Raw genomic sequence first — 27,587 nt, 5'->3', positions numbered from 1 at the left:
GGCAGCTGTGTGTTTGTTACTTTGTAGTGCTGACCGCTGTCATAGTGGTCTGCCCTACATTTGTTAGGTCCTGGTGGACACTTGCGGTGGGTGCAGCAGCGGGCTATGGGCCCCTGCACCACAGCGGGCCCCGGTGCAAGCCGCCAGCTGCACCACCGCTAGTTCTGCCACTGGAGTGTTGCCTTCTCTCTTGTGGCTCCCCAAAATGTGTGAGTCTCCCAGACATTCCAGGAGAGAAGGCAAGTAGGACTCTGTATTTGCTGCATATAGCAGACAGTACAAATGCAGAGATCCCGGCACACTGCCACTGATAGACAGGGGTGGAACATGGCAATACTGGGCCCATGGCAAAGGAGGAAGGGTCTGTTTATGCCCTTCCACAGTGCACATGCATCAGGCCCTAATTCTTTCAAGATCATAACAAGGACATCAGATGGGTGACCCAGCATTGCCTGGCCAGACTCACCTCTGGGCCCTGTAGTAGTCATACCCTCTACTGATACCCTCTATAAACACTGCAGGAATATGAAAGGGATTCCAGGAGTGGCTAACTGTAGGCACTTTTTAATAGTCCTAAAGATAGGAAACATGGTATGCATCTGACAGCCTTCCACCACAATCACTGCCTCATGTAACATATTATAATATGTGAGATGTCCCTGAGATATATTTCATAGATATGTAATTGTAAATGTCACTACTAGTTGCCTTATGTAATGCAGCAAAGTGACCTGTAGTGGCCCTTTAAGTCTGGTGGTCGCCATGGCAACGTCAGTTGGTTATTTTCAAACTGGCCGTGAGCTCTGATGCCTGATGGTGACTGATGGTGACGCATCTGCCTGACCACTGAGGAGCTGCACTACTGGCTAATTATCTGCATTTATTACTATATTTATCTATTTCTCTTATCTAGTTTTACATTTTATTATATCACTTTTTATTACACAACTAGTTTTATTAATATAACATTTGTATATCATATATATTGCTGTTTAGTGGGGTATAGTATATATATAATATATTATATAGTATATTACTAAGGTTTTCAAACTTTACCAGCTAAACAGCTTTTATATATAATATTTTTTTATCATAATTTAAGATGTAAGTAAATTTATGTAAATTACACAGTGTAAATCAATGTAAAATATTGAGATTTACACTCTATTTGTTCTTTACTTCTCTATTTATTGTTAATTGTTACCCAAGTCTTTTATTTTAATACATTTCTTCTGTTGAGTCGTTCTCTGTTAGGTGTGAGGGGAGGACAGTAGGAGAGAACTGGACAGCGGGTGGAGTGCAGTAAGCCAGTCACTACGTATAGTAGGTTATAGGGTTATAGGAAGAGTAGTGGAGGGGGTAACACTTGTAAGGGGCTAAGGGGTCTATTTACTGAGCCTTGGAATTTGATAAAGTGAACGGAGATAAAGTATTAGCCTGTCACATGGCAGTTAGGAGCTGATTGGCTGGTACTTTATCTCCCTTCACTTTATCTCCATCCAAGGCTTACCCATATATATATATATATATATATATATATATATCGTATCACAATATATATCACTAACTAGGGACATATAGGGCCTTATTCCAAGATTTGTGCAATGCCGATATATACGTAGATTAAGCACAGAGGAATCACTCGCGAAGTGAGGGGTAGTAAGTCAGCGCTTGGGGGAGGTAAGTGGGGGTGGCTAAGAAAACGCAGGTGTGTCGGGACCATTTAAACTCCATTTCATGGGCGTGCATATATAAGCAATTGCGATCTCCTTCCCAGCATGAGATCTCCCTCTGTGTCAGGAGAGCTGCAGTGTGTGAGGCAGGTCAGACATGACTTACAAGCTCTATGGCTGCCCGATCTGCGTCACTGTTACCAATGTTTATGCCATTGCATGGCGTCATACAGATATGAAAAGGCAGCAGTGGGCGTCCCTATGCTCGTTAAGCTTTGGAAGACGTTAGAGTATTATAGCAACTGTGATCTGTAAGAAGATGTGATTGCATTAGCCTAAATCTCGGAATCAGGCCATAGTGTTAGATTTGGACCTAACCTTGTTATAGATATACATCTAATATTTGTTAGAAAAAAAACATACCATAGATGCTTTATGTATGTTAGTGAGGTGGTTACTGGCCAGATGATGATGGGTGGGTTTCTGAGTACCGGGACACCCCCTCCCCCTGAGTGCACCACTGGCATTATAAATATAGTCACACAGAGATAGAGGACACATGATATAAACATTCTGCTGCCCCCTCAGTCTCATAGTTACTATAACACATACATGAGGCTGGAGCATGTAGGATATTGGGAGGAAAAGATAATATGAGAGAAGTATATAGCTATAGAGTGTTAGTAGGAGGATAAGAAGTTACATTATTACTCTCTTCCCCCTGCGTGTAGTCAGCTCGGCCTGTAGTCCTGTAAACGTAGCTGTATCCCCCATGTTATAGCGCCAGTTTCCCCCAGTAGTATGTGGCCTCATGTGCTAGGAGAACATGTCGCTGCATTTCCACATTACACTATGAATTGCAGGCGTACATTTATGGATGACAGATCACTAATCTAATCTTTCATGTATAAATAAGTATCATCAGTATTACCATATATATCATAGAATCATTTATCACCGCAGGACGAGCGCAGAGATGCAGCCAGCAAAGAAGAGAAGACTGGACGTCGGTGGAGAGGACCAAGGCCGACAGTTTCCTACACCAACACCAGAGGAGAAAGCGGCCTTTTATGTACTGCTGGGTACGGCTTATTGCTTTACCATCTATTCACACCACAGACATCGCCTACTGTATAACAGACCCTACTATTACAGTGACTTTACTAATCACCGCTGTACAGATGTAGGGACCCCCCTCATACCTGCACCCCCACATCTCAGCCGGAGTGTCCAGCAATGGGGCTAGGGAAAGGTTTGTCCTGTTCCTGGCTCTGTGGTCTGTACAAATAGCATTCCCATGTGAGTGTTGTATGTACAGTACACAAGCATCAGGCCCTATAACTCATGGTGGCAGAGTACGCCCATCCCAGCACAATATCATTTCACCTTTACTATGATAACATTCCCTTGTACTGTTTTGCCTAATATGTCACATTACTACATTTATAGCATAAGGGATAATACTCTATGTGTAACTGTGTAGGAAAGTCAGTGTCCATTTCATCCAATGAGATTCTGTCATTTTCTAGTACTACATAAATGAAAGCAAATGTCTGATTGGCTCCTATGGGCAACACCAACTCTTCTTCACAGTTACCTGCAGAAAGAGAAAAATGCAAGTGCACTCTCTAACTATGCTAAACCTAATAATAATATTGCTAAATTGCATCAAAGTGGTTCTTAGCATAATAATGGCCATAAGGGTTGGCCTGGGGTGGGGGGGTCCTGTGCCCTGTATTTGTTCCATAGGAGTGTCTGATAGAGGTCACCCGGATGCGGTAGGCAGGCCCATAATTATGGCCATTATTATGCTAAGAACCTCTTTGATTAATTTTAGCAGTATTATTATTAGGTTTAGCATAGTTAGAGTGTGCACTTGCATTTTTCTCTTTCTGCTTGCAGCACTACAAGTCCCAGCAGGTAGCACCTCACATTGTGCTTAGGGCGTGCAATCTGGGGCCCCTCCCCCTATGTCTTCTTCACAGTTACCTGGAGAAAAGTCTATATAAATATTGGCCACTATATCATATAACATGGCACCATTACTGCTTCTCATTGCAGAGGAAGATTGCACCAAGAGGTTCCTGGAGTTAGACAGCTGCAAGGAAATGTCAGACAAGGTATTTATGTTACTGTTACTTATCTATTACTATCTCCTTATATTCATACTCAGTAGTGTGTAATAGGTGGGAAATAGGACTGCTGAGGTATGTACATACACACGCGTTTCTCCATTCTGACTATATAACTGCTATTTCTATCCTAGTACCTGCTGGCCATGGTGTTGGTGTATTTCCTGAGATCCGGCCTGACTGTCAGTGAATACACCTGGCTCAATTTTTACAGCGCACTGTAAGTATTTCCCTCTGTGATTGGTCAGATACAGCTGGAGATATAGCCCTGAAAACTTATTACCCAAGTTATAGGTTATTTACTGACATAAATACTAGTTACTGTCCACATAATAATGGATACAGGTCCAATGTAATAGGATGTGATCTGTCAACAGTACCGATTTCCTGTTGATGTATGCAGTTGGATTTAAAGCAGAAATTTATTAAGAAAAATCTATTCCAGGTTGGTTTTGCCTTTAATAAGATTGCCTCTTAAGTCCCGTAGCAAAATTAAAAATCTGCATCTTTTTTTTCCAATAATGCATCTAAATCACGATGTGATTAGGACACAGCAGACTGTGCTGATTAGACACTTGTATATCTGTGTGTGACTGAGGGCCTGATTCAGACCCGCTCGCGAGCGCTGAGCGCTCGCAAGCGGGTCTATGGTGCCCTAGTGCGCATGCGCACGACGGAGGGGAGCTCCGTCGTGCGCATGTGCGAGACCCGAATAGCGATGGCCAAGCCGTCGCTATGGGTCTGGCACCAAAGGGGGCGTGCTGTCGATGGTGAGTGACAGTATGCCCCCTTTGGTGGGCGTGCCGGGGGCGTTGCTGCCAGACGGAGGCGTTCCCATGGGAGAACTGGAACTGGAGCCAAAAGCACTCCTGGGCTTGCGGCAGCGAGACCCTACCGCAGGGTCTCATCGCAAGCCCGATGGTCGCGATGGCCTTGACCATCTTTTTGGCCGCTCGAATAAACTGTGGGTAGTCACCCCACAGCTATGCGAGCGGCCAGGAGGCCGCTCCAAGAATAGGTAGGGGGCCCTGATTCAGAGCGAGCGCTCTTGTCAAAGCGTCCGGCTCTGAATCAGGCCCTGAGTGTGTATATGGAGCACAACGGAATTTGGAATTAAAAAAGGCTACATCTAGTTCATTGTAGTCAGGGCTGGATTAAGACTGTGGGGGCCCCTGGGCAACAAATGTGTTAGGGCCCCTATCAATAAGTTTTTATATATATATATATATATATATATATATATATACTACACACACATATATATATATATATATATATACCCACAGTATATATATATATATATATATATATATATAGACACATACATATTAACTAGGGGTGAGCGGGTTCGGATTTCTGAAATCCGAACCCCCCCGAGCCCCCCCGATCCGAGTCCGATCCGAGTCAGGCTCGACTTTTCCCGCCTGACTCGGATCTGAAATCGAGGCAAAACGTCATCATCCCGCCTTCCGAGTCTCGCGGGTTTTGGATCCTATATAAGGTACCCGCGTCGGCGCCATTTTCTCACTCGGCTGTGGACAGTGAAGAGGGAGGGGTGGAGTTAGGGGCTGTGTAGTGTAGTGTAGTGCAGTGTTGTGCTGCGCTGTGCTCCGCTGTGCTGCTGTTGTCCACTACTTCAAAGTCCATAGGGACTGGCTGTGTTGTGCTGTGCTGCTGTTGTTAATAGGGGCTGTGTCACTACTTCAAAGTCCATAGGGGCTGGCTGGACTGTGTTGTGCAGTCAGTTCTCCATAGGGGCTGTGTCCACTCCAAAGTCCTGTGCAGTGTCCCAGTCCTAAAGGAGTGCTGTAGTGTTGTCCAGGGGGTGCTCTGTCCATCAGGGGTGCTCCCCCCCAAGTGCTAAAAAAATAATATTTTTTCTGTGTTTGTGAATTGTAGTGCGCAGTAGCCGCACGTGCATCAACAAAGTAGTGCCAAGCGATGCGCCTGTGTCATAAGTAAAGTGCCGGCTGGCTTGACCGTTAAAGGGTGCTGTAACCCCCGAAAGTACACTCCAGTCCAAACCAAAAAAAAATTATTTTCTGTGTTTGTGAATTGTGTGCGCAGTAGCCGCACGTGCATCAACAAAGTAGTGCCAAGCGTGCGCCTGTGTCATAAGTAAAGGGCCGGCTGGCTTGACCGTTAAAGGGTGCTGTAACCCCCGAAAGTACACTCCAGTCCAAACCAAAAAAAAATTATTTTCTGTGTTTGTGAATTGTGTGCGCAGTAGCCGCACGTGCATCAACAAAGTAGTGCCAAGCGTGCGCCTGTGTCATAAGTAAAGGGCCGGCTGGCTTGACCGTTAAGGGTGCTGTAACCCCCTGAGTGTACACTCCAGTCCAAACCAAAAAAAAAATTATTTTCTGTGTTTGTGAATTGTGTGCGCAGTAGCCGCACGTGCATCAACAAAGTAGTGCCAAGCGTGCGCCTGTGTCATAAGTAAAGGGCCGGCTGGCTTGACCGTTAAAGGGTGCTGTAACCCCCAAAGTACACTCCAGTACAAACCAAAAAAAAAAATTATTTTCTGTGTTTGTGAATTGTGTGCGCAGTAGCCGCACGTGCATCAACAAAGTAGTGCCAAGCGTGCGCCTGTGTCATAAGTGAAGGGCCGGCTGGCTTGACCGTTAAGGGGTGCTGTAACCCCCGAAAGTACACTCCAGTCCAAACCTAAAAAAAAATTATTTTCTGTGTTTGTGAATTGTGTGCGCAGTAGCCGCACGTGCATCAACAAAGTAGTGCCAAGCGTGCGCCTGTGTCATAAGTAAAGGGCCGGCTGGCTTGACCGTTAAAGGGTGCTGTAACCCCCAAAGTACACTCCAGTCCAAACCAAAAAAAAATTTATTTTCTGTGTTTAGCCGCACGTATATATCAAATCGATATAACATAAATGGAGGACCAAACTTTCTCCGATAAAAATAAAATAGAGAAAGATCAAGAACCACTTCCTCCTAGTGCTGAAGGCTGCTGCCACTCAGTCATGACATAGACGATAACATGCCATCAACGTCGTCTGCCGAAGGCGATGCCCAATGTCATAGTAGAGGGCACATACAATCCCAAATGGCAAAGGTTCAGGAAAATGACCTTGAAAAAGACATTTAAATCAGCTGAAGAGAAACGTAAACTTGCCAATATGCCATTTACGACACGGAGTGGCAAGGAACGGCTAAGGTCGATCCCTAGTATGTTCATGACTAGTGGTTCAGCTTCACATGACGATGGAAGCCCTCCTCCCACTAAAAAAATCAAAAGAGTTTAAGCTGGCAAAAGCACAGCGAAGAACTGTGCTTTCTAAGAAGATATCACAAATCCCCAAGGAGAGTCCAAGTGTGGTGGTGGTTGTGATGCCTGACCTTCCCAGCACTGGACGGGAAGAGGTGGCTCTTTCCACCATTTGCACGCCCACTGCAAGTGCTGAAAGGAGCACCCACAGTCCACTTGCTGATATGCAAATTGAAGATGTCACTGTTGAAGTACAACAGGATGAGGATACTGGTGTAGCTGGCGCTGAGGAGGAATTTGGCGAGGAGGATTCTGATGGTGATGTGGTTTGTTTTAAATCAGGCTCCGGGGGAGACAGTTGTTGTCCGTGGGATGAAAAAGCCCATCACGGTCATGCCTGGGCAGAAGACCAAACATTCCACCTCTTTGGTCTGGCAATATTTCTATCCAAATTCGGACAACAACTGTCTTGCCATATGTACCATATGTAAAGGTGAAAATAAGTAGGGGGGTAGTGGGACGTCAACCACCTAGGAACATCCTCCCTTATACGGCACCTGCAGCGCGTTCATAAAAAGTTACTGTCAAGTTCAGAAACTTTGGCTAAGACCGTAAGCAGTCCAGGGACACCTAAATCCCGTTGTCCTGTTGTATCCAAGCGCCTGCAAACCACACCGTCAACTCCCTCCTCGTCAATTTCCTCCTTAGTCAGGATCGGAAGTAGTCCCTGCAGGCCATGTCACTGGCATGACTGACTCTCCTATCCGGATTCCTCTGGAGGGATCCTGCATTGCTACGCCTACTGCTGCCGCTGCTGCTGTTGCTGCTGCTGGGAGTCGTTCATCATCCCAGAGAGGGAAGTAGGAACACCACTTACTTTTACTAAACAATTGACCCTCCAACAGTCCTTAGCGAGGAGGATGAAGTACGACAGCAGTCATCCTGAAGCAAAACGTATAACTGAGGCCTTGACTGCTATGTTGGTGTTAGACGTGCGTCCGGTATCCGCCATTAGTGCAGTGGGATTTAGACAATTGATGGAGGGTAGTGTGTCCCCGGTTCCAAATCCCGTCTAGATTCCACTTCACTAGGCAGGCGATACCGAGACTGTACAGAAACGTCAGAAAAAGTGTCCTCAGTGTCCTGAAAAATGCCGTTGTACACAATGTCCACTTTAACCACGGACATGTGGACAAGTGGGAACAGGGCAGACTAAGGACTATATGACTGTGACAGCCCACTGGGTAGATGTATCACCTTACGCAGCAACAGCAGCAGCGTCACCAGTAGCAGCATCTCAGAAACGCCAGCTCGTTACAAGGCAGGCTACGCTGTGTATCACCGGTTTCAGTAAGAGGCACACCGCCGACAACCTCTTAGAGAAACTGAGGGAAATCATCGCCCAGTGGCTTACCCCACTTAGGACTCTCCTGGGGATTTGTGATATCTGACAACGCCACCAATATTGTGCGGGCATTACATCTGGGCAAATTCAGCACGTCCCATGTTTTGCTCACACAATAAACTTGGTGGTGCAGAATTTTTCTGAAAAGCGACAGGGGCGTGCAGGAGACGCTTTGGGTTGCCCGAAAAATTTCTGGCCACTTTCGCCATTCAGCGACTGTGTGCCGAAGACTGGAGCGCCAGCAAACACTCTTGAACCCTGCCCCGCCATCACCTGAAGCAAGAGGTTGTGACGCGGTGGAACTCAACCCTCTATATGCTTCAGAGGATGGAGGAGCAGCAAAAGGCCATACAAGCCTATACATCCACCTATGACATAGGCAAAGGAGGGGGTATGCACCTGACTCAAGCGCAGTGGAGAATGATTTCCGTGTTGTGCAAGGTTCTCCAGCCCTTCGAACTTGCCACACGTGAAGTCAGTTCAGACACAGCCAGCTTGAGTCAGGTCATTCCCCTCATCAGGCTTTTGCAGAAGCAGCTGGAGAAAGTGAAGGAGGAGCTAAGACGGAGCGATTCCGCTCGGCATGTGGGACTTGTGGATGAAGCCCTTCATTCGCTTTTGCCAGGATTCCAGGGGTGGTCAATCTGTTGAAATCAGACCACTACATTTTGGCCACCGTGCTTGATCCTAGGTTTAAAGCCTATGTGGTGTCCTCTCTTTCCGGCCGACACAAGCCTGCAGAGGTGCAAAGACCTGCTGGTGAACACACTGTCAGCTGAAGCGGAACGTGACACGTCAACGGCTCCTTCTTCATTTTCTCTCCGCAACTGGGGCTGCCAGGAAAAAACTTAGGTATCCTAAGCAACCCGCTGGCGGTGATGCAGGGCAGGCAGGACCAAGTTTGGACATCTGGTCCGGACTGAAGGACCTGGCAACAATTTCTGACATGTCTACTGTCACTGCATATGATACTGTCACCATTGACAGAATGGTGGAGGATTACATCGGTGACAGCATCCAAGTAGGCATGTCAGACAGTCCATACCTGTACTGGCAGGAAAAAGAGGCAATTTGGAGGCCCCCTGTACAAGCTGGCTCTATTTTACCTGAGTTGCCCCCCCTCCAGTGTGTACTCCGAAAGAGTGTTTAAGTGCAGCCGGGAACCTTGTCAGCGAAAGGCGTAGGAGGTTGCTTCCACAGAATGTGGAGAAGATGATGTCTCATCAAAATGAATTATCAGCTCTTCCAGGGAGACCAGCCTCCAGAAGGTACAGAGGGACCTGTGGTGGTGGATTCAAGTGGGGACGAGTTAATACTTTGTGAGGATGAGGATGTACACACTGAAGAGGGTGAGGAATCGGTGGATGAGGAGGATGAGGATGACATCTTGCCTCCGTAGAGCCAGTTTGTGCAGGGACACATTAATTGCCAGCTTGTTTTGTGGGGGCCCAAACGAACCAATCATTTCAGCCACAGTTGTGTGGCAGACCCTGGCGCTGAAATGATTGATTTGTTAAAGTGTGCATGTCCTGTTTATACAACATAAGGGTGGGTGGGAGGGCCCAAGGACAATTCCATCTTGCACTTCTTTTTTTTTCTTTGCATTATGTACCCTGTCTGCCACTGCAGTGTCACTCCTAGATGGGTCACGTGTTTGTGCCGCCCACTCGTGTCGCTTAGCATAGTCATCCAGCTACCTCGGTGCAACCTTTTGGACATGAAAACACTATTGTGAGGTGTGAGGTGTTCAGAATAGACTGGAAATGAGTGGAAATTAAGGTTATTGAGGTTAATAATAGCATAGGAGCAGAGAAACCAACAAATTCTGTGATTTTAGCTGTTTTTATGCTTTTTAAAAAAAAAATACAGATCCAAAACACAAAACCCAGAACCCAAAACACAGAAGGGTGGTTTTGGCAAAACCAATCCAGATCCAAAACACGAAGAAAGATCCAGATCCAAAACCAAAACACAAAACACGAAAAGTGGCCGGTGCACACCCCTAATATTAACACACACACAGAGACAGATACACATATAAACATAGCTTAATTCAGATGCAGCAGTCCAGCAGCAGCAGAAGGGGCGGAGCTAAATGCCAGGAGGGGGCGGAGCATAATCGTGGGCCGCGGTTGGCGGCTCCGATACAAGAAAAAAAAAACAGTTCATCTTGGGGAAGGGGTCGGCTTTGGGGGCCCCAGGACGACCGCCTCTGTCGCCCTCCCTATAATCCGGCCCTGATTGTAGTACATTAATGCTTGACGCTAGCAGTGTTGTACAGGATCTGGCAGCTCACGCTCACTGCTATGTCCTAGTCACCTTTTTGCAAAAAAAAAAGATGTAAAAAAGACACCCGATGCTTGCAGAGTCTCATGCGACCTGGCGCACCCAGAGGGGCTTTTTGCCATGACTAGAGTAAAGATGTATAATAGGGGTGTGCATCGTGTTTTGTGTTTAGGTTTTGGATCTGGATCTTTCTTCGTGTTTTGGATCTGGATTGGTTTTGCCAAAACCACCCTTCCGTGTTTTGGGTTCTGGGTTTTGTGTTTTGGATCTGTATTTTTTTTTTAAAAAAGCATAAAAACAGCTAAAATCACAGAATTTGTAGGTTTTTCTGCTCCTATGCTATTATTAACCTCAATAACCTTAATTTCCACTCATTTCCAGTCTATTCTGAACACCTCACACCTCACAATAGTGTTTTTATGTCCAAAAGGTTGCACCGAGGTAGCTGGATGACTATGCTAAGTGACACGAGTGGGCGGCACAAACACGTGACCCATCTAGGCGTGAAACTGCAGTGGCAGACAGGATGGCAGTTTGAAAAACTAGGCCCCAAACTGTACATAATGCAAAGAAAAAAAAGAGGTGCAAGATGGAATTGTCCTTGGGCCCTCCCACCCACCCTTATGTTGTATAAACAGGACATGCACACTTTAACAAACCAATCATTTCAGCGCAGGGTCTGCCACACAACTGTGGCTGAAATGATTGGTTCGTTTGGGCCCCCACAAAACAAGCTGGCAATTAATGTGTCCCTGCACAAACTGGCTCTACGGAGGCAAGATGTCATCCTCATCCTCCTCATCCACCGATTCCTCACCCTCTTCAGTGTGTACATCCTCATCCTCACAAAGTATTAACTCGTCCCCACTTGAATCCACCACCACAGGTCCCTCTGTACCTTCTGGAGGCTGGTCTCCCTGGAAGAGCTGATAATTCATTTTGATGAACATCATCTTCTCCACATTCTGTGGAAGCAATCTCCTACGCCTTTCGCTGACAAGGTTCCCGGCTGCACTAAACACTCTTTCGGAGTACACACTGGAGGGGGGGGCAACTCAGGTAAAATAGAGCCAGTTTGTACAGGGGCCTCCAAATTGCCTCTTTTTCCTGCCAGTACAGGTATGGACTGTCTGACATGCCTACTTGGATGCTGTCACCGATGTAATCCTCCACCATTCTGTCAATGGTGACAGTATCATATGCAGTGACAGTAGACATGTCAGAAATTGTTGCCAGGTCCTTCAGTCCGGACCAGATGTCCAAACTTGGTCCTGCCTGCCCTGCATCACCGCCAGCGGGTTGCTTAGGATACCTAAGTTTTTTCCTGGCAGCCCCAGTTGCGGGAGAAAATGAAGAAGGAGCCGTTGACGTGTCACGTTCCGCTTCAGCTGACAGTGTGTTCACCAGCAGGTCTTTGCACCTCTGCAGGCTTGTGTCGGCCGGAAAGAGAGACACCACATAGGCTTTAAACCTAGGATCGAGCACGGTGGCCAAAATGTAGTGGTCTGATTTCAACAGATTGACCACCCTGGAATCCTGGCAAAGCGAATGAAGGGCTTCATCCACAAGTCCCACATGCCGAGCGGAATCGCTCCGTCTTAGCTCTTCCTTCACTTTCTCCAGCTGCTTCTGCAAAAGCCTGATGAGGGGAATGACCTGACTCAAGCTGGCAGTGTCTGAACTGACTTCACGTGTGGCAAGTTCGAAGGGCTGGAGAACCTTGCACAACACGGAAATCATTCTCCACTGCGCTTGAGTCAGGTGCATACCCCCTCCATTGCCTATGTCATAGGTGGATGTATAGGCTTGTATGGCCTTTTGCTGCTCCTCCATCCTCTGAAGCATATAGAGGGTTGAGTTCCACCGCGTCACAACCTCTTGCTTCAGGTGATGGCGGGGCAGGTTCAAGAGTGTTTGCTGGCGCTCCAGTCTTCGGCACGCAGTCGCTGAATGGCGAAAGTGGCCAGAAATTTTTCGGGCCACCCAAAGCGTCTCCTGCACGCCCCTGTCGCTTTTCAGAAAATTCTGCACCACCAAGTTTATTGTGTGAGCAAAACATGGGACGTGCTGGAATTTGCCCAGATGTAATGCCCGCACAATATTGGTGGCGTTGTCAGATATCACAAATCCCCAGGAGAGTCTAAGTGGGGTAAGCCACTGGGCGATGATTTCCCTCAGTTTCTCTAAGAGGTTGTCGGCGGTGTGCCTCTTACTGAAACCGGTGATACACAGCGTAGCCTGCCTTGTAACGAGCTGGCGTTTCTGAGATGCTGCTACTGGTGACGCTGCTGCTGTTGCTGCGTAAGGTGATACATCTACCCAGTGGGCTGTCACAGTCATATAGTCCTTAGTCTGCCCTGTTCCACTTGTCCACATGTCCGTGGTTAAGTGGACATAGGGCCTGATTCAGACCCACTCGCGAGCGGCTGTCCGCTCGCAAGTGGGTCGATGTTATGGACTGAGCATGCGCACGACGGAGGGAGCTCCGTCGTGCGCATGCGCCAGACGCGACGAGCGAAGGAAAGTCCTTCGCTCGTTGTGTCCGATCAAAGGGGGCGTGCTGTCAATGTTGATTGACAGCACGCCCCCTTTGGTGGGCGTGCCGGGGGCATGCCTCCCTGACGGGGGCGTTCCCACGGGAACGCCTCCCGTCAGAAGCCGGCCCACTGACATCACTAGTGATGTCAGTGGGAGTGATTTTGGCTCTGATAGAGCCAAAATCACTCCGGAGCTTGCGGTTGAAAACCTCAACCGCAGGCTCCGGCTCGCAATTTCGATGGTCGCGATGGTCTCGACCATCGCGGCCATCACAAAGCACGCTCGTATAGCCTGTGGGTGGTGACCCACAGCTATACGAGCGACCAGGAGGACGCTCCATGAAGATGGAGCCCGGCCCTCATTCAGAGCGTGCGCTCTGCTCAGAGCGTACGGCTCTGAATGAGGGCCATTGTGTACAACGGCATTTTTCAGGACACTGAGGACACTTTTTCTGACGTTTCTGTACAGTCTCGGTATCGCCTGCCTAGTGAAGTGGAATCTAGACGGGATTTGGAACCGGGGACACACTACCTCCATCAATTGTCTAAATCCCACTGCACTAATGGCGGATACCGGACGCACGTCTAACACCAACATAGCAGTCAAGGCCTCAGTTATACGTTTTGCTTCAGGATGACTGCTGTCGTACTTCATCCTCCTCGCTAAGGACTGTTGGAGCGTCAATTGTTTAGTAAAAGTAGTGGTGTTCCTACTTCCTCTATGGGATGATGAACGACTCCCAGCAGCAGCAACAGCAGCAGCGGCAGCAGTAGGCGTAGCAATGCAGGATCCTCCGGAGGAATCCCGGATAGGAGAGTCAGTCATGCCAGTGACATGGCCTGCAGGACTACTTCCGATCCTGACTAAGGAGGAAATTGACGAGGAGGGAGTTGACGGTGTGGTTTGCAGGCGCTTGGATACAACAGGACAACGGGATTTAGGTGTCCCTGGACTGCTTACGGTCTTAGCCAAAGTTTCTGAACTTGACAGTAACTTTTTATGAACGCGCTGCAGGTGCCGTATAAGGGAGGATGTTCCTAGGTGGTTGACGTCCCTACCCCTACTTATTTCACCTTTACATATGGTACATATGGCAAGACAGTTGTTGTCCGGATTTGGATAGAAATATTGCCAGACCAAAGAGGTGGAATGTTTGGTCTTCTGCCCAGGCATGACCGTGATGGGCTTTTTCATCCCACGGACAACAACTGTCTCCCCCGGAGCCTGATTTAAACAAACCACATCACCATCAGAATCCTCCTCGCCAACTTCCTCCTCAGTGCCAGCTACACCAGTTTCTTTATTTTATTTTTATCAGAGAAAGCTTGGTCCTCCATTTATGTTATATCGATTTGATATATACGTGCGGCTAAACACAGAAAATATTTTTTTATTTTTGCTGGAGAGTAGTGCACTTTGTGGGTTACACCAGCCTTTAAGAAATGAGCCAGCTGGCTCTTTACTTATGGGACACAGGTGCACGCTTGGCGCTGCTCCTTTGTTGATGCACGTGCGGCTACTGCGCACACAATTCACAAACACAGAAAATTATTTTTTTTTTGGTTTGGAGTGTACTTTGGGGGTTACAGCACCCTTTAACGGTCAAGCCAGCCGCCCTTTACTTATGACACAGGCGCACGCTTGGCACTACTTTGTTGATGCACGTGCGGCTACTGCGCACACAATTCACAAACAGAGAAAATATTTTTTTTTTGGTTTGGACTGGAGTGTACTTTGGGGGTTACAGCACCCTTTAACGGTCAAGCCAGCCGGCCCTTTACTTATGACACAGGCGCACGCTTGGTACTACTTTGTTGATGCACGTGCGGCTACTGCGCACACAATTCACAAACACAGAAAATATTTTTTTTTTGGTTTGGACTGGAGTGTACTTTGGGGGTTACAGCACCCTTTAACGGTCAAGCCAGCCGGCCCTTTACTTATGACACAGGCGCACGCTTGGCACTACTTTGTTGATGCACGTGCGGCTACTGCGCACACAATTCACAAACACAGAAAATATTTTTTTTTTGGTTTGGACTGGAGTGTACTTTCGGGGGTTACAGCACCCTTTAACGGTCAAGCCAGCCGGCCCTTTACTTATGACACAGGCGCACGCTTGGCACTACTTTGTTGATGCACGTGCGGCTACTGCGCACACAATTCACAAACACAGAAAATATTTTTTTTTTTGGTTTGGACTGGAGTGTACTTTGGGGTTTACAGCACCCTTTAACGGTCAAGCCAGCCGGCCCTTTACTTATGACACAGGCGCACGCTTGGCACTACTTTGTTGATGCACGTGCGACTACTGCACACACAATTCACAAACACAGAAAATAATTTTTTTTTTGGTTTGGACTGGAGTGTACTTTCGGGGGTTACAGCACCCTTTAACGGTCAAGCCAGCCGGCCCTTTACTTATGACACAGGCGCACGCTTGGCACTACTTTGTTGATGCACGTGCGGCTACTGCGCACACAATTCACAAACACAGAAAATATTTTTTTTTTGGTTTGGACTGGAGTGTACTTTCGGGGGTTACAGCACCCTTTAACGGTCAAGCCAGCCGGCCCTTTACTTATGACACAGGCGCACGCTTGGCACTACTTTGTTGATGCACGTGCGGCTACTGCGCACACAATTCACAAACACAGAAAATAATTTTTTTTTTGGTTTGGACTGGAGTGTACTTTCGGGGGTTACAGCACCCTTTAACGGTCAAGCCAGCCGGCCCTTTACTTATGACACAGGCGCACGCTTGGCACTACTTTGTTGATGCACGTGCGGCTACTGCGCACACAATTCACAAACACAGAAAATTATTTTTTTTTTGGTTTGGACTGGAGTGTACTTTCGGGGGTTACAGCACCCTTTAACGGTCAAGCCAGCCGGCCCTTTACTTATGACACAGGCGCACGCTTGGCACTACTTTGTTGATGCACGTGCGGCTACTGCGCACACAATTCACAAACACAGAAAATTATTTTTTTTTTGGTGTGGACTGGAGTGTACTTTCGGGGGTTACAGCACCCTTTAACGGTCAAGCCAGCCGGCCCTTTACTTATGACACAGGCGCACGCTTGGCACTACTTTGTTGATGCACGTGCGGCTACTGCGCACACAATTCACAAACACAGAAAATAATTTTTTTTTTGGTTTGGACTGGAGTGTACTTTCGTGGGTTACAGCACCCTTTAACGGTCAAGCCAGCCGGCCCTTTACTTATGACACAGGCGCACGCTTGGCACTACTTTGTTGATGCACGTGCGGCTACTGCGCACACAATTCACAAACACAGAAAATAATTTTTTTTTTGGTTTGGACTGGAGTGTACTTTCGGGGGTTACAGCACCCTTTAACGGTCAAGCCAGCCGGCCCTTTACTTATGACACAGGCGCACGCTTGGCACTACTTTGTTGATGCACGTGCGGCTACTGCGCACACAATTCACAAACACAGAAAATATATTATTTTTTTAGCACTTGGGGGGAGCACCCCTGATGGACAGAGCACCCCCTGGACAACACTACAGCACCCCTTTAGGACTGGGACACTGCACAGGACTTTGGAGTGGACACAGCCCCTATGGAGAACTGACTGCACAACACAGTCCAGCCAGCCCCTATGGACTTTGAAGTAGTGGACACAGCCCCTATTAACAACAGCAGCACAGCACAACACAGCCAGCCCCTATGGACTTTGAAGTAGTGGACAACAGCAGCACTACACTACACTACACTACACAGCCCTAACTCCCACCCTCCCTCTTCACTGTCCACAGCCGAGTGAGAAAATGGCGCCGACGCGGGTACCTTATATAGGATCCAAAACCCGCGAGACTCGGAAGGCGGGATGATGACGTTTTGCCTCGATTTCAGATCCGAGTCAGGCGGGAAAAGTCGAGCCTGACTCGGATCGGACTCGGATAGGGGGGGCTCAGGGGGGTTCGGATTTCAGAAATCCGAACCCGCTCACCCCTAATGTATAAGGACACATCTGTAACTAGAGATGGGCACAGACCCCAGTTTTCCTCTTAGCATGTGCTGGGCCTGGTGCACAAATGTAACTAGACATGGGCACAGACTCCAGTTCTCCTGTATGTAACAAAACAGAAGCTGTGAAAGTCATGGTGGATCCCCTTTAATAATGATACATATTATGTAAAGCTGGTGACTATACGGCACAAACCTTACTCCGCATGGTCTGTTTCTGTAGGTATCTTGCAAACCAGATGGAGGAGGATCACCAGCAGATGGAACGCCAGACTGTCCGCTTCAGACCACTACTCAAGAGATTCTGGAAGGTGAAGGACGCCCTGTGGCACAGAATGCAGCACCGAACATTTGTGACTCAGGAAGAACTGGACGAGGTGTGTAACACGGTACAATGAGTGTTGGATATATGTGTGTACAGGTGCGGTGTATGGCAGAGTTATGTACACACCAGCTCCCTTATCAACAATGAGCAGTGTAATGTTTCATGTATCTGAGGAAACACATTTCATTCCAGTGTAACAAGATTAAGATCTGGAGTATTTGGGAATAACATATTTATTGTGCTTTGTGCAAGTTATGGATTCTCTGCATCAGCTGCAACATCAATGAAAGATTAACAAAACAAAGCTGTCCCTCTGTAGATGGGGATCTCTCCTAGGGGCCCATTTATTAATTATCTGATTTTAATTATAATTTCTTACCATGACAATAAGACATTATGTACCAGGATACATTACATACACCTGCAGGGACATGGGCTCTGGTAGGAGACTGTTACTATGATGTGTAAAAGTAAAGTGACTACAAACAGAACCTTCTCCTGATAACTTTATCTGACAATGTTTTTTTGTTTCCCCGGGGGATATCCCGCAAATATTCTTTGATAAATAAGCCACTTATTATATACCAGCATCATGCCCTGAATGTGTATAGGGTAAAGCATTGGCTCACAGGGCTGGGCATATTGTCACTGGGGAATAGGTCACACGTGTGTCAGTGAGGTTACATGTAACAGGGAACATTCTCCTTATTATACATGGTAACCATTTCCCAGCATTTCCCTATACCCAATAGGAACTATTGCAGAGCGCTGGTGCTGACCTTTTCTAGCTGATAACTCCGGTGTCACATTGCTCTGCAGAAGATGCTCTTTGTCACCCGGGCATAGACTCAGTGGCGTAACTACTGCCCCCGCAGCCCCCGCGGTGGCTTGGAGGCGCTGGATAGCTTGGGGGCGACAGGGGCAGTAGTTACGCCACTCAGTGGAGGAACTTCGTGACTCCCTCCATCTGCCGGGCGCCCGCTGAGTGTGTTACCAGCGGGCGCCCAGCTCCTATTCAAACCCCCGGCGGCAGCCGGAGGACGGAGCTCCCTCCGACTTCTGGGTCCCGCAAGGCACTATGGGAGTGACGTCATGACGTCACTCCCATAGTGCCGAGGAGCTGACGCCGGGGACGGAGCTCAGGAGTGAGCTCCGTCTTCCGGGTCGCGCAGAGCACTTTGGGAGTGACGTCATGACGTCACACCCATAGTGCCGAGGAACGGACGCCGGGGTATGGGCGGCAGCAGCACTGGAGCGGGGATAAAGGTAAGTGTTTTCTTTTTTGTTTTGTTTTCTTGTGTGTTTGTGTGCGCGGGGGGGGAGAGAGCAACTACTGGGGGCTCACTACTGGGGGCAACTACAAGGGGCAACTACAGGGGGCTCACTACAGGGAGCAACTACTGGGCACAAATACAGGGGCACTACTAAAATGGGCACAACTACAGGGGGCATTACTAGAAAGGGCACTGCATATGGGCACAATTACAGGGGGCCCTGCATAATGGGCACTACTACAGGGGGCATTGCATAAGGGGCACTATTACAGGGTGGCATGTGTAAGGGGCATTGCTGTGTGGCATAATGTGTTGTAAGGGGCATTCCGGTGTGGCACACTGTGTTGTAAGTGGCATTACTTAGTGTGTCATAATGTGTAAGGCACGTTGCTGTATCATGTAACCACACACCTTAAACGTCGTCTTTGGGTGTGTTCGATCTTTGGGTGGGAGGGAGTTGGGCGGGAGGGGGGCGCCTGAAACTTTTTTGGCATGGGGGAGCAAAATTTATAGTTACGCCACTGCATAGACTATCAGTGTTGTCAGTGTGTTTAAGCAAAACTTATTCCCACATGAGATGGGGAGTTATGTCTGCGGAGAGAGATTAGCCGTGTTACTGATGTCTGTGATGGGTGCGGTATGGTGGTATGATAGGTCATTAATCATGTCAGCATGAGAATGTCGACATGGTCATAATGTCATCGTTGGCCATGTCAACATTCATCATATAGACACTGATAAAATGCAGTCATTTTAGAATGTTGACATATTGGACCTCATTCAGAGTCGGTCGAAGCAGCCGCATGGTCGTACGCCACCGATGTTCGCTATACTGCGCATGCGTAAAGTTCGCAATGCACGTGCGCAAACTAGCCGCTACGATCAGAAATTTCTCTCTCCTTGAACACAGCCAGGTCGGTAGTTTGAGTGACAGATGGAGGCATTTGTGGGTGGTAACAGGGGAAGGTGCTTGAAAACGGGGGAGTGGAGATCTGAACGCAGGCGTGCCTCATTATGCGAACGGCGTTTTATGGGAGTGCATACGGATTATGGGAGTGCATAATTAACAAAGTAGCGTCATGGCACATGTGACATGGGAGGTTTTTACACTGACATGATCGTAGAGCTTAAGAGAGGGTATGGTCAACCTTAAGCTCTACGACCAGTGCCGATGGTTCCCGATGGTCTCGATTAATCCTTATATGCCCGGAGATGATGTGCAAAGCGTATGAGAAGGGGGCGTATTTTTTTGTCTTCCGACCGCTTCCTCCCCTTGGTCGACCAACTACCGATCCGAACTTAGGGACGCAACTTGTGAGGGAATCATTTGAATATCCGGCCCCTTTTTCCGTACGACCGTGCGGCCGCTTTGACCGACTCTGAATGAGGTCCCTTGTCACTGGTGACCTAGTGGTCACTTACCTGCTCCTGGCTGCTGCAGTGGCTGTTACTTTCCTGGTCCCGGCAGTCATGTAACTCTCACTTACAGGTCAGACCTCCGATGCTCCAGTGCTTTGGTGACTATTTCTCCCCTAACCCTAATCCCTACTACCCCTAACCCTCCCCTAGTGCCTAACCCTAACTTTCCCCCAGCCGCCTAACCCTAACCTTCCCTTACTCCCAACCTCTAAAGGGACGTATCTATTACACAATTTTTTTTTGAGCGATCCAACCAAAACCAGGAGGTTTTGGTCGCATCGTTCAACAAATCGTGTAATGGATAGCCGGCAAGGACCAGCGATGCGTATGCACAGTGGGTCCTTGCTGACTATCTATTGAACATGCCCATCAACCTGACGACGATCGTCAGGTTCAGCATGTTCAGAGATAGGAGGTCGGTCTCCTGCACTGAATGACGTTCAGTGAACGCCGTTCAGTGCGGGCACTGCACCTAGGCGACCTGAAGGACTGAACGCTAGTCATTCAGGTATTCAGGTCGCCTAGTGAATGGGCCCCTTAAGCCTCCTGTCCACAGCCTAATTTTAATTGTTGCCTATTGACAATTTAACAATGTCTACATAATAAACATAATAACCGTTGCCATTGTGTTGACATTCAGAATGTCGACATAGTAAATTGCTACCTACACTGACTACATCCCGTTTGTGACATCTGCTATATCTCAGGCTCTGGTATAGGCAGAAATACGTTATATTTTGCAAATGCCTTTTACAATAATAATAACCTCTCTAATTTTGCAGCCAACTCTGCATAAACCCCAGACAATCATATCGGGCATTCAAGGGCCCAAAAAACAGATTCTGGGCACCACAAGATGTGTATCATTATTCTAGAGCATCTGACAGCCTGTGAGCTGATTATGGCCCTCAGAATCACTTGTGTGGCCTCATCTAAATTACAGTTTTCTTATACTAGGTGATGAGAGACGACAGTCACCCTGCATGGAGGAGAGAGCGCAAAATCCACCATGGCCTGGCAATAAGAACATATCCTGGGCGTCCAATCCCAGCTTGTCACCTGTGTGACCCTCCTCCTCAGCAGCCCGGAGTCTCCTCCTGCTCACTGCTCTAGAGCTGCTACATCCAGAGGAGGAAGAAAATATCCTGAGAGCAACACGGGGAGAAGTATAGTGTGACGGGGAGAGGCAGAGAGTGATTTGGAGAGGCCCAGGGTGGCAGGGGTTGACAATGAGTGGCAGAGAGTGGCTTGGAGAGGCTGTATGTAGCAGGGAGAGGATGACAGGGAATGGTAGTGGGACAGTGAATGGTTGTGGGTGGCAGGGAGAGGTAGAGGGTGACAGGGACAGGTAAAGGGAGAGGGTGATGGAGGCAGTGGGTGACAGGGACTGGAAGTGGGTGACATGGGGAGGCAGAGGGTGACAGACATAAAGGTTGACAGGGAGAGGCAGAAGGTGTTGTAAAGAGGCAGAGGGTGACAATGAGTGGCAGATGGTGACAGTAAGTGTCAGATGGTGACAGTGAGTGGCAGATGGTGACAGTGAGAGGCAGTGGGTGACAGTGGGTGCCTGGAGAGGCAGAGAGTGACAGGGCTAGGTAGTGGGTGTCAATGAGATGCAGTGGGTGTCAGGTGGTGACTGTGTAGACAGTGGGCGGCAGGGGGAGGCTGTGGGTGACAGGGGGAGCAATGAGTGGCTAGAGAGAGGAAGTAGGTGGCAGGGAGAGAGTCACAGGGAGAAGCAGTGGGTGAGAAGCAGAGGAAGAGGGTGGCAGGAAGAGTCAGAGGGTGGAAGGGAGATGTAGAGGATGAGAGGGAGAGGCAGTGGGTGGTAGGGAGATTTAGAATATGACAGGGAGAGGCAGTGGGTGGTAGGGAGATTTAGAATATGACAGGAAGAGGTATAGGGTGGCAGGGATAGGCTATACATGGCAGGGAGAAGGTAACATGGAATGGCAGTAGGTGACAGTGAGAGGAAGAGGGCGGCAGCAAGAGGTAGTGGGTGGTAGGGAGAGGCAGTGAGTGGCATGGAGAGGTAGAGGGTGACAGGGAGAGGCAGTGGGTGACATGGAGAGGAAGAGGTAGAGGATGACAGGGAGTGGTAGAGGATGACAGGGAGAGGCAGAGGTTGACAGGGAAAGGCAGAGGGTGACAGGGAGAGGTAGAGGGTGACAGGGAGAAGTAGAGGGTGACAGGGAGAGGTAGAGGATGACAGGGAGAGGCAGTGGGTGACAGGGAGAGGTAGAGGGTGACAGGGAGAGGTAGAGGGTGACATGGAGAGGAAGAGGTAGAGGGTGACATGGAGAGGAAGAGGTAGAGGATGACAGGGAGTGGTAGAGGATGACAGGGAGAGGCAGAGGTTGACAGGGAAAGGCAGACGGTGACAGGGAGAGGTAGAGGATGACAGGGAGAGGTAGAGGGTGACAGGGAGAGGTAGAGGATGACAGGGAGAGGCAATGGGTGGTAGGGAGAGGTAGAGGATGACAGGGAGAGGTAGAGGGTGACAGGGAGAGGTAGAGGATGACAGGGAGAGGTAGAGGGTGACAGGGAGAGGTAGTGGGTGGTAGGGAGAGGTAGAGGATGACAGGAGAGGCAGAGGATGACAGGGAGAGGTAGAGGATGACAGGGAGAGGCAGTGGGTGGTAGGGAGATTTAGAATATGACAGGGAGAGGGAGAGGGTGGCAGGGATAGGCTGTACATGCAGGGAGAAGGTAACATGGAATGGCAGTAGGTGACAGTGAGAGGAAGAGGGTGGTAGCAAGAGGTAGTGGGTGGTAGGGAGAGGCAGTGGGTGACATGGAGAGGTAGAGGGTGACAGGGAGAGGCAGTGGGTGACATGGAGAGGAAGAGGTAGAGGGTGACATGGAGAGGAAGAGGTGGAGGGTGACATGGAAAGTAAGAGGTAGAGGATGACAGGGAGTGGTAGAGGATGACAGGGAGAGGTAGAGGGTGACAGGGAGAGAGGCAATGGGTGGTAGGGAGAGGTAGAGGATGACAGGGAGAGGTAGAGGGTGACAGGGAGAGGTAGAGGATGACAGGGAGAGGCAATGGGTGGTAGGGAGAGGTAGAGGATGACAGGGAGAGGTAGAAGGTGACAGGGAGAGGTAGAGGGTGACAGGTAGAGGTAGAGGGTGACAGGGAGAGGTAGTGGGTAGTAGGGAGAGGTAGAGGATGACAGAAGAGGCAGAGGATGACAGGGAGAGGTAGAGGATGACAGGAAGAGGTAGTGAGTGCTAGGGAGATTTAGAATATGACAGGGAGAGGTAGAGGGTGGCAGGGATAGGCTGTACATTGCAGGGAGAAGGTAACATGGAATGGCAGTAGGAAGTGAGAGGAAGAGGGAGGTAGCAAGAGGTAGTGGGTGGTAGAGAGAGGCAGTGGGTGACATGGAGAGGTAGAGGTTGACAGGCAGAGGCAGTGGGTGACATGGAGAGGAAGAGGTAGAGGGTGACATGGAGAGGAAGAGGTAGAGGATGACAGGGAGTGGTAGAGGATGACAGGGAGAGGCAGAGGATGACAGGGAGAGGTAGAGGATGACAGGTAGAGGGTGACAGGGAGAGGTGAGGATGACAGGGAGAGGTAGAGGGTGACAGAGAGAGGCAGAGGGTGACAGGGAGAGGTAGAGGGTGACAGGGAGAGGTAGAGGGTGATAGGCAATGGCAGTGGGTGGCATGGAGAGGCAGAGGAAGGATGACAGGGAGAGGTAGAGGGTGACAGGGAGAGAGGCAATGGGTGGTAGGGAGAGGTAGAGGATGACAGGGAGAGGTAGAGGGTGACAGTGAGAGGAAGAGGGTGGCAGCAAGAGGTAGTGGGTGGTAGGGAGAGGCAGTGGGTGGCATGGAGAGGTAGAGGGTGACAGGGAGAGGCAGTGGGTGACATGGAGAGGAAGAGGTAGAGGATGACAGGGAGTGGTAGAGGATGACAGGGAGAGGCAGAGGTTGACAGGGAAAGGCAGAGGGTGACAGGGAGAGGTAGAGGGTGACAGGGAGAAGTAGAGGGTGACAGGGAGAGGTAGAGGATGACAGGGAGAGGCAGTGGGTGACAGGGAGAGGTAGAGGGTGACAGGGTGAGGCAGAGGGTGACAGGGAGAGGTAGAGGGTGACAGGGAGAGGCAGAGGATAACAGGGAGAGGTAGAGGATGACAGGTATAGGTAGAGGGTGACAAGGAGAGGTGAGGATGGCAGAGAGAGGTAGAGGGTGACAGAGAGAGGGAGAGTGTGACAGGGAGAGGGAGAGGGTGACAGGGAGAGGTAGAGGGTGATAGGCAATGGCAGTGGGTGACATGGAGAGGCAGAGGAAGGATGACAGGGAGAGGTAGAGGGTGACAGGGAGAGAGGCAATGGGTGGTAGGGAGAGGTAGAGGATGACAGGGAGAGGTAGGGGTTGACAGGGAGAGGTAGAGGATGACAGGGAGAGGCAATGGGTGGTAGGGAGAGGTAGAGGATGACAGGGAGAGGTAGAGGGTGACATGGAGAGGTAGAGGATGACAGGGAGAGGTAGAGGGTGACAGGGAGAGGTAATGGGTAGTAGGGGGAGGTAGAGGATGACAGGAGAGGCAGAGGATGACAGGGAGAGGTAGAGGATGACAGGGAGAGGTAGAGGATGACAGGGAGAGGCAGTGGGTGGTAGGGAGATTTAGAATATGACAGTGAGAGGTAGATGGTGGCAGGGATAGGCTGTACATGGCAGGGAGAAGGTAACATGGAATGGCAGTAGGTGACAGTGAGAGGAAGAGGGTGGTAGCAAGAGGTAGTGGGTGGTAGGGAGAGGCAGTGGGTGACATGGAGAGGTAGAGGGTGACAGGGAGAGGCAGTGGGTGACATGGAGAGGAAGAGGCAGAGGGTGACATGGAGAGGAAGAGGTGGAGGGTGACATGGAGAGGAAGAGGTAGAGGATGACAGGGAGAGGTAGAGGGTGACAGGGAGAGGTAGAGGATGACAGGGAGAGGCAATGGGTGGTAGGGAGAGGTAGAGGATGACAGGGAGAGGTAGAGGGTGACAGGGAGAGGTAGAGGATGACAGGGAGAGGTAGAGGGTGACAGGGAGAGGTAGTGGGTGGTAGGGAGAGGTAGAGGATGACAGGAGAGGCAGAGGATGACAGGGAGAGGTAGAGGATGACAGGGAGAGGCAGTGGGTGGTAGGGAGATTTAGAATATGACAGGGAGAGGGAGAGGGTGGCAGGGATAGGCTGTACATGCAGGGAGAAGGTAACATGGAATGGCAGTAGGTGACAGTGAGAGGAAGAGGGTGGTAGCAAGAGGTAGTGGGTGGTAGGGAGAGGCAGTGGGTGACATGGAGAGGTAGAGGGTGACAGGGAGAGGCAGTGGGTGACATGGAGAGGAAGAGGTAGAGGGTGACATGGAGAGGAAGAGGTGGAGGGTGACATGGAAAGTAAGAGGTAGAGGATGACAGGGAGTGGTAGAGGATGACAGGGAGAGGTAGAGGGTGACAGGGAGAGAGGCAATGGGTGGTAGGGAGAGGTAGAGGATGACAGGGAGAGGTAGAGGGTGACAGGGAGAGGTAGAGGGTGACAGGGAGAGGTAGAGGATGACAGGGAGAGGCAATGGGTGGTAGGGAGAGGTAGAGGATGACAGGGAGAGGTAGAAGGTGACAGGGAGAGGTAGAGGGTGACAGGTAGAGGTAGAGGGTGACAGGGAGAGGTAGTGGGTAGTAGGGAGAGGTAGAGGATGACAGAAGAGGCAGAGGATGACAGGGAGAGGTAGAGGATGACAGGAAGAGGTAGTGAGTGCTAGGGAGATTTAGAATATGACAGGGAGAGGTAGAGGGTGGCAGGGATAGGCTGTACATTGCAGGGAGAAGGTAACATGGAATGGCAGTAGGAAGTGAGAGGAAGAGGGAGGTAGCAAGAGGTAGTGGGTGGTAGAGAGAGGCAGTGGGTGACATGGAGAGGTAGAGGTTGACAGGCAGAGGCAGTGGGTGACATGGAGAGGAAGAGGTAGAGGGTGACATGGAGAGGAAGAGGTAGAGGATGACAGGGAGTGGTAGAGGATGACAGGGAGAGGCAGAGGATGACAGGGAGAGGTAGAGGATGACAGGTAGAGGGTGACAGGGAGAGGTGAGGATGACAGGGAGAGGTAGAGGGTGACAGAGAGAGGCAGAGGGTGACAGGGAGAGGTAGAGGGTGACAGGGAGAGGTAGAGGGTGATAGGCAATGGCAGTGGGTGGCATGGAGGGGCAGAGGAAGGATGACAGGGAGAGGTAGAGGGTGACAGGGAGAGAGGCAATGGGTGGTAGGGAGAGGTAGAGGATGACAGGGAGAGGTAGAGGGTGACAGTGAGAGGAAGAGGGTGGCAGCAAGAGGTAGTGGGTGGTAGGGAGAGGCAGTGGGTGGCATGGAGAGGTAGAGGGTGACAGGGAGAGGCAGTGGGTGACATGGAGAGGAAGAGGTAGAGGATGACAGGGAGTGGTAGAGGATGACAGGGAGAGGCAGAGGTTGACAGGGAAAGGCAGAGGGTGACAGGGAGAGGTAGAGGGTGACAGGGAGAAGTAGAGGGTGACAGGGAGAGGTAGAGGATGACAGAAGAGGCAGAGGATGACAGGGAGAGGTAGAGGATGACAGGAAGAGGTAGTGAGTGCTAGGGAGATTTAGAATATGACAGGGAGAGGTAGAGGGTGGCAGGGATAGGCTGTACATTGCAGGGAGAAGGTAACATGGAATGGCAGTAGGAAGTGAGAGGAAGAGGGAGGTAGCAAGAGGTAGTGGGTGGTAGAGAGAGGCAGTGGGTGACATGGAGAGGTAGAGGTTGACAGGCAGAGGCAGTGGGTGACATGGAGAGGAAGAGGTAGAGGGTGACATGGAGAGGAAGAGGTAGAGGATGACAGGGAGTGGTAGAGGATGACAGGGAGAGGCAGAGGATGACAGGGAGAGGTAGAGGATGACAGGTAGAGGGTGACAGGGAGAGGTGAGGATGACAGGGAGAGGTAGAGGGTGACAGAGAGAGGCAGAGGGTGACAGGGAGAGGTAGAGGGTGACAGGGAGAGGTAGAGGGTGATAGGCAATGGCAGTGGGTGGCATGGAGGGGCAGAGGAAGGATGACAGGGAGAGGTAGAGGGTGACAGGGAGAGAGGCAATGGGTGGTAGGGAGAGGTAGAGGATGACAGGGAGAGGTAGAGGGTGACAGTGAGAGGAAGAGGGTGGCAGCAAGAGGTAGTGGGTGGTAGGGAGAGGCAGTGGGTGGCATGGAGAGGTAGAGGGTGACAGGGAGAGGCAGTGGGTGACATGGAGAGGAAGAGGTAGAGGATGACAGGGAGTGGTAGAGGATGACAGGGAGAGGCAGAGGTTGACAGGGAAAGGCAGAGG

The 27,587-nt window shown here is 49.8% G+C and overlaps 1 protein-coding gene across 1 annotated transcript; it reads left to right on the top strand.

Moving 5' to 3' along the window:
• The first annotated feature begins 3,951 nt into the window (after positions 1-3,951).
• LOC148474601 (speedy protein 1-A-like) lies at positions 3,952-21,382 on the top strand. Its single transcript, XM_088458397.1, has 3 exons — positions 3,952-4,025; positions 17,475-17,628; positions 21,227-21,382. The coding sequence occupies exons 1-3, from the start codon at positions 3,952-3,954 to the stop codon at positions 21,380-21,382; spliced, it is 384 nt and encodes a 127-aa protein (XP_088314523.1).
• Positions 21,383-27,587: the final 6,205 nt, after the last annotated feature.

This window comes from Taudactylus pleione, unplaced genomic scaffold (genome assembly GCF_031769625.1).
Source record: "Taudactylus pleione unplaced genomic scaffold, aTauple2 ptg000828l, whole genome shotgun sequence".
Taxonomy (NCBI): Eukaryota; Metazoa; Chordata; class Amphibia; order Anura; family Myobatrachidae; genus Taudactylus; species Taudactylus pleione.
The sequence above is the reverse complement of the archived record's forward strand: the minus strand, read 5'-3'. Positions and strand labels throughout refer to the sequence as shown.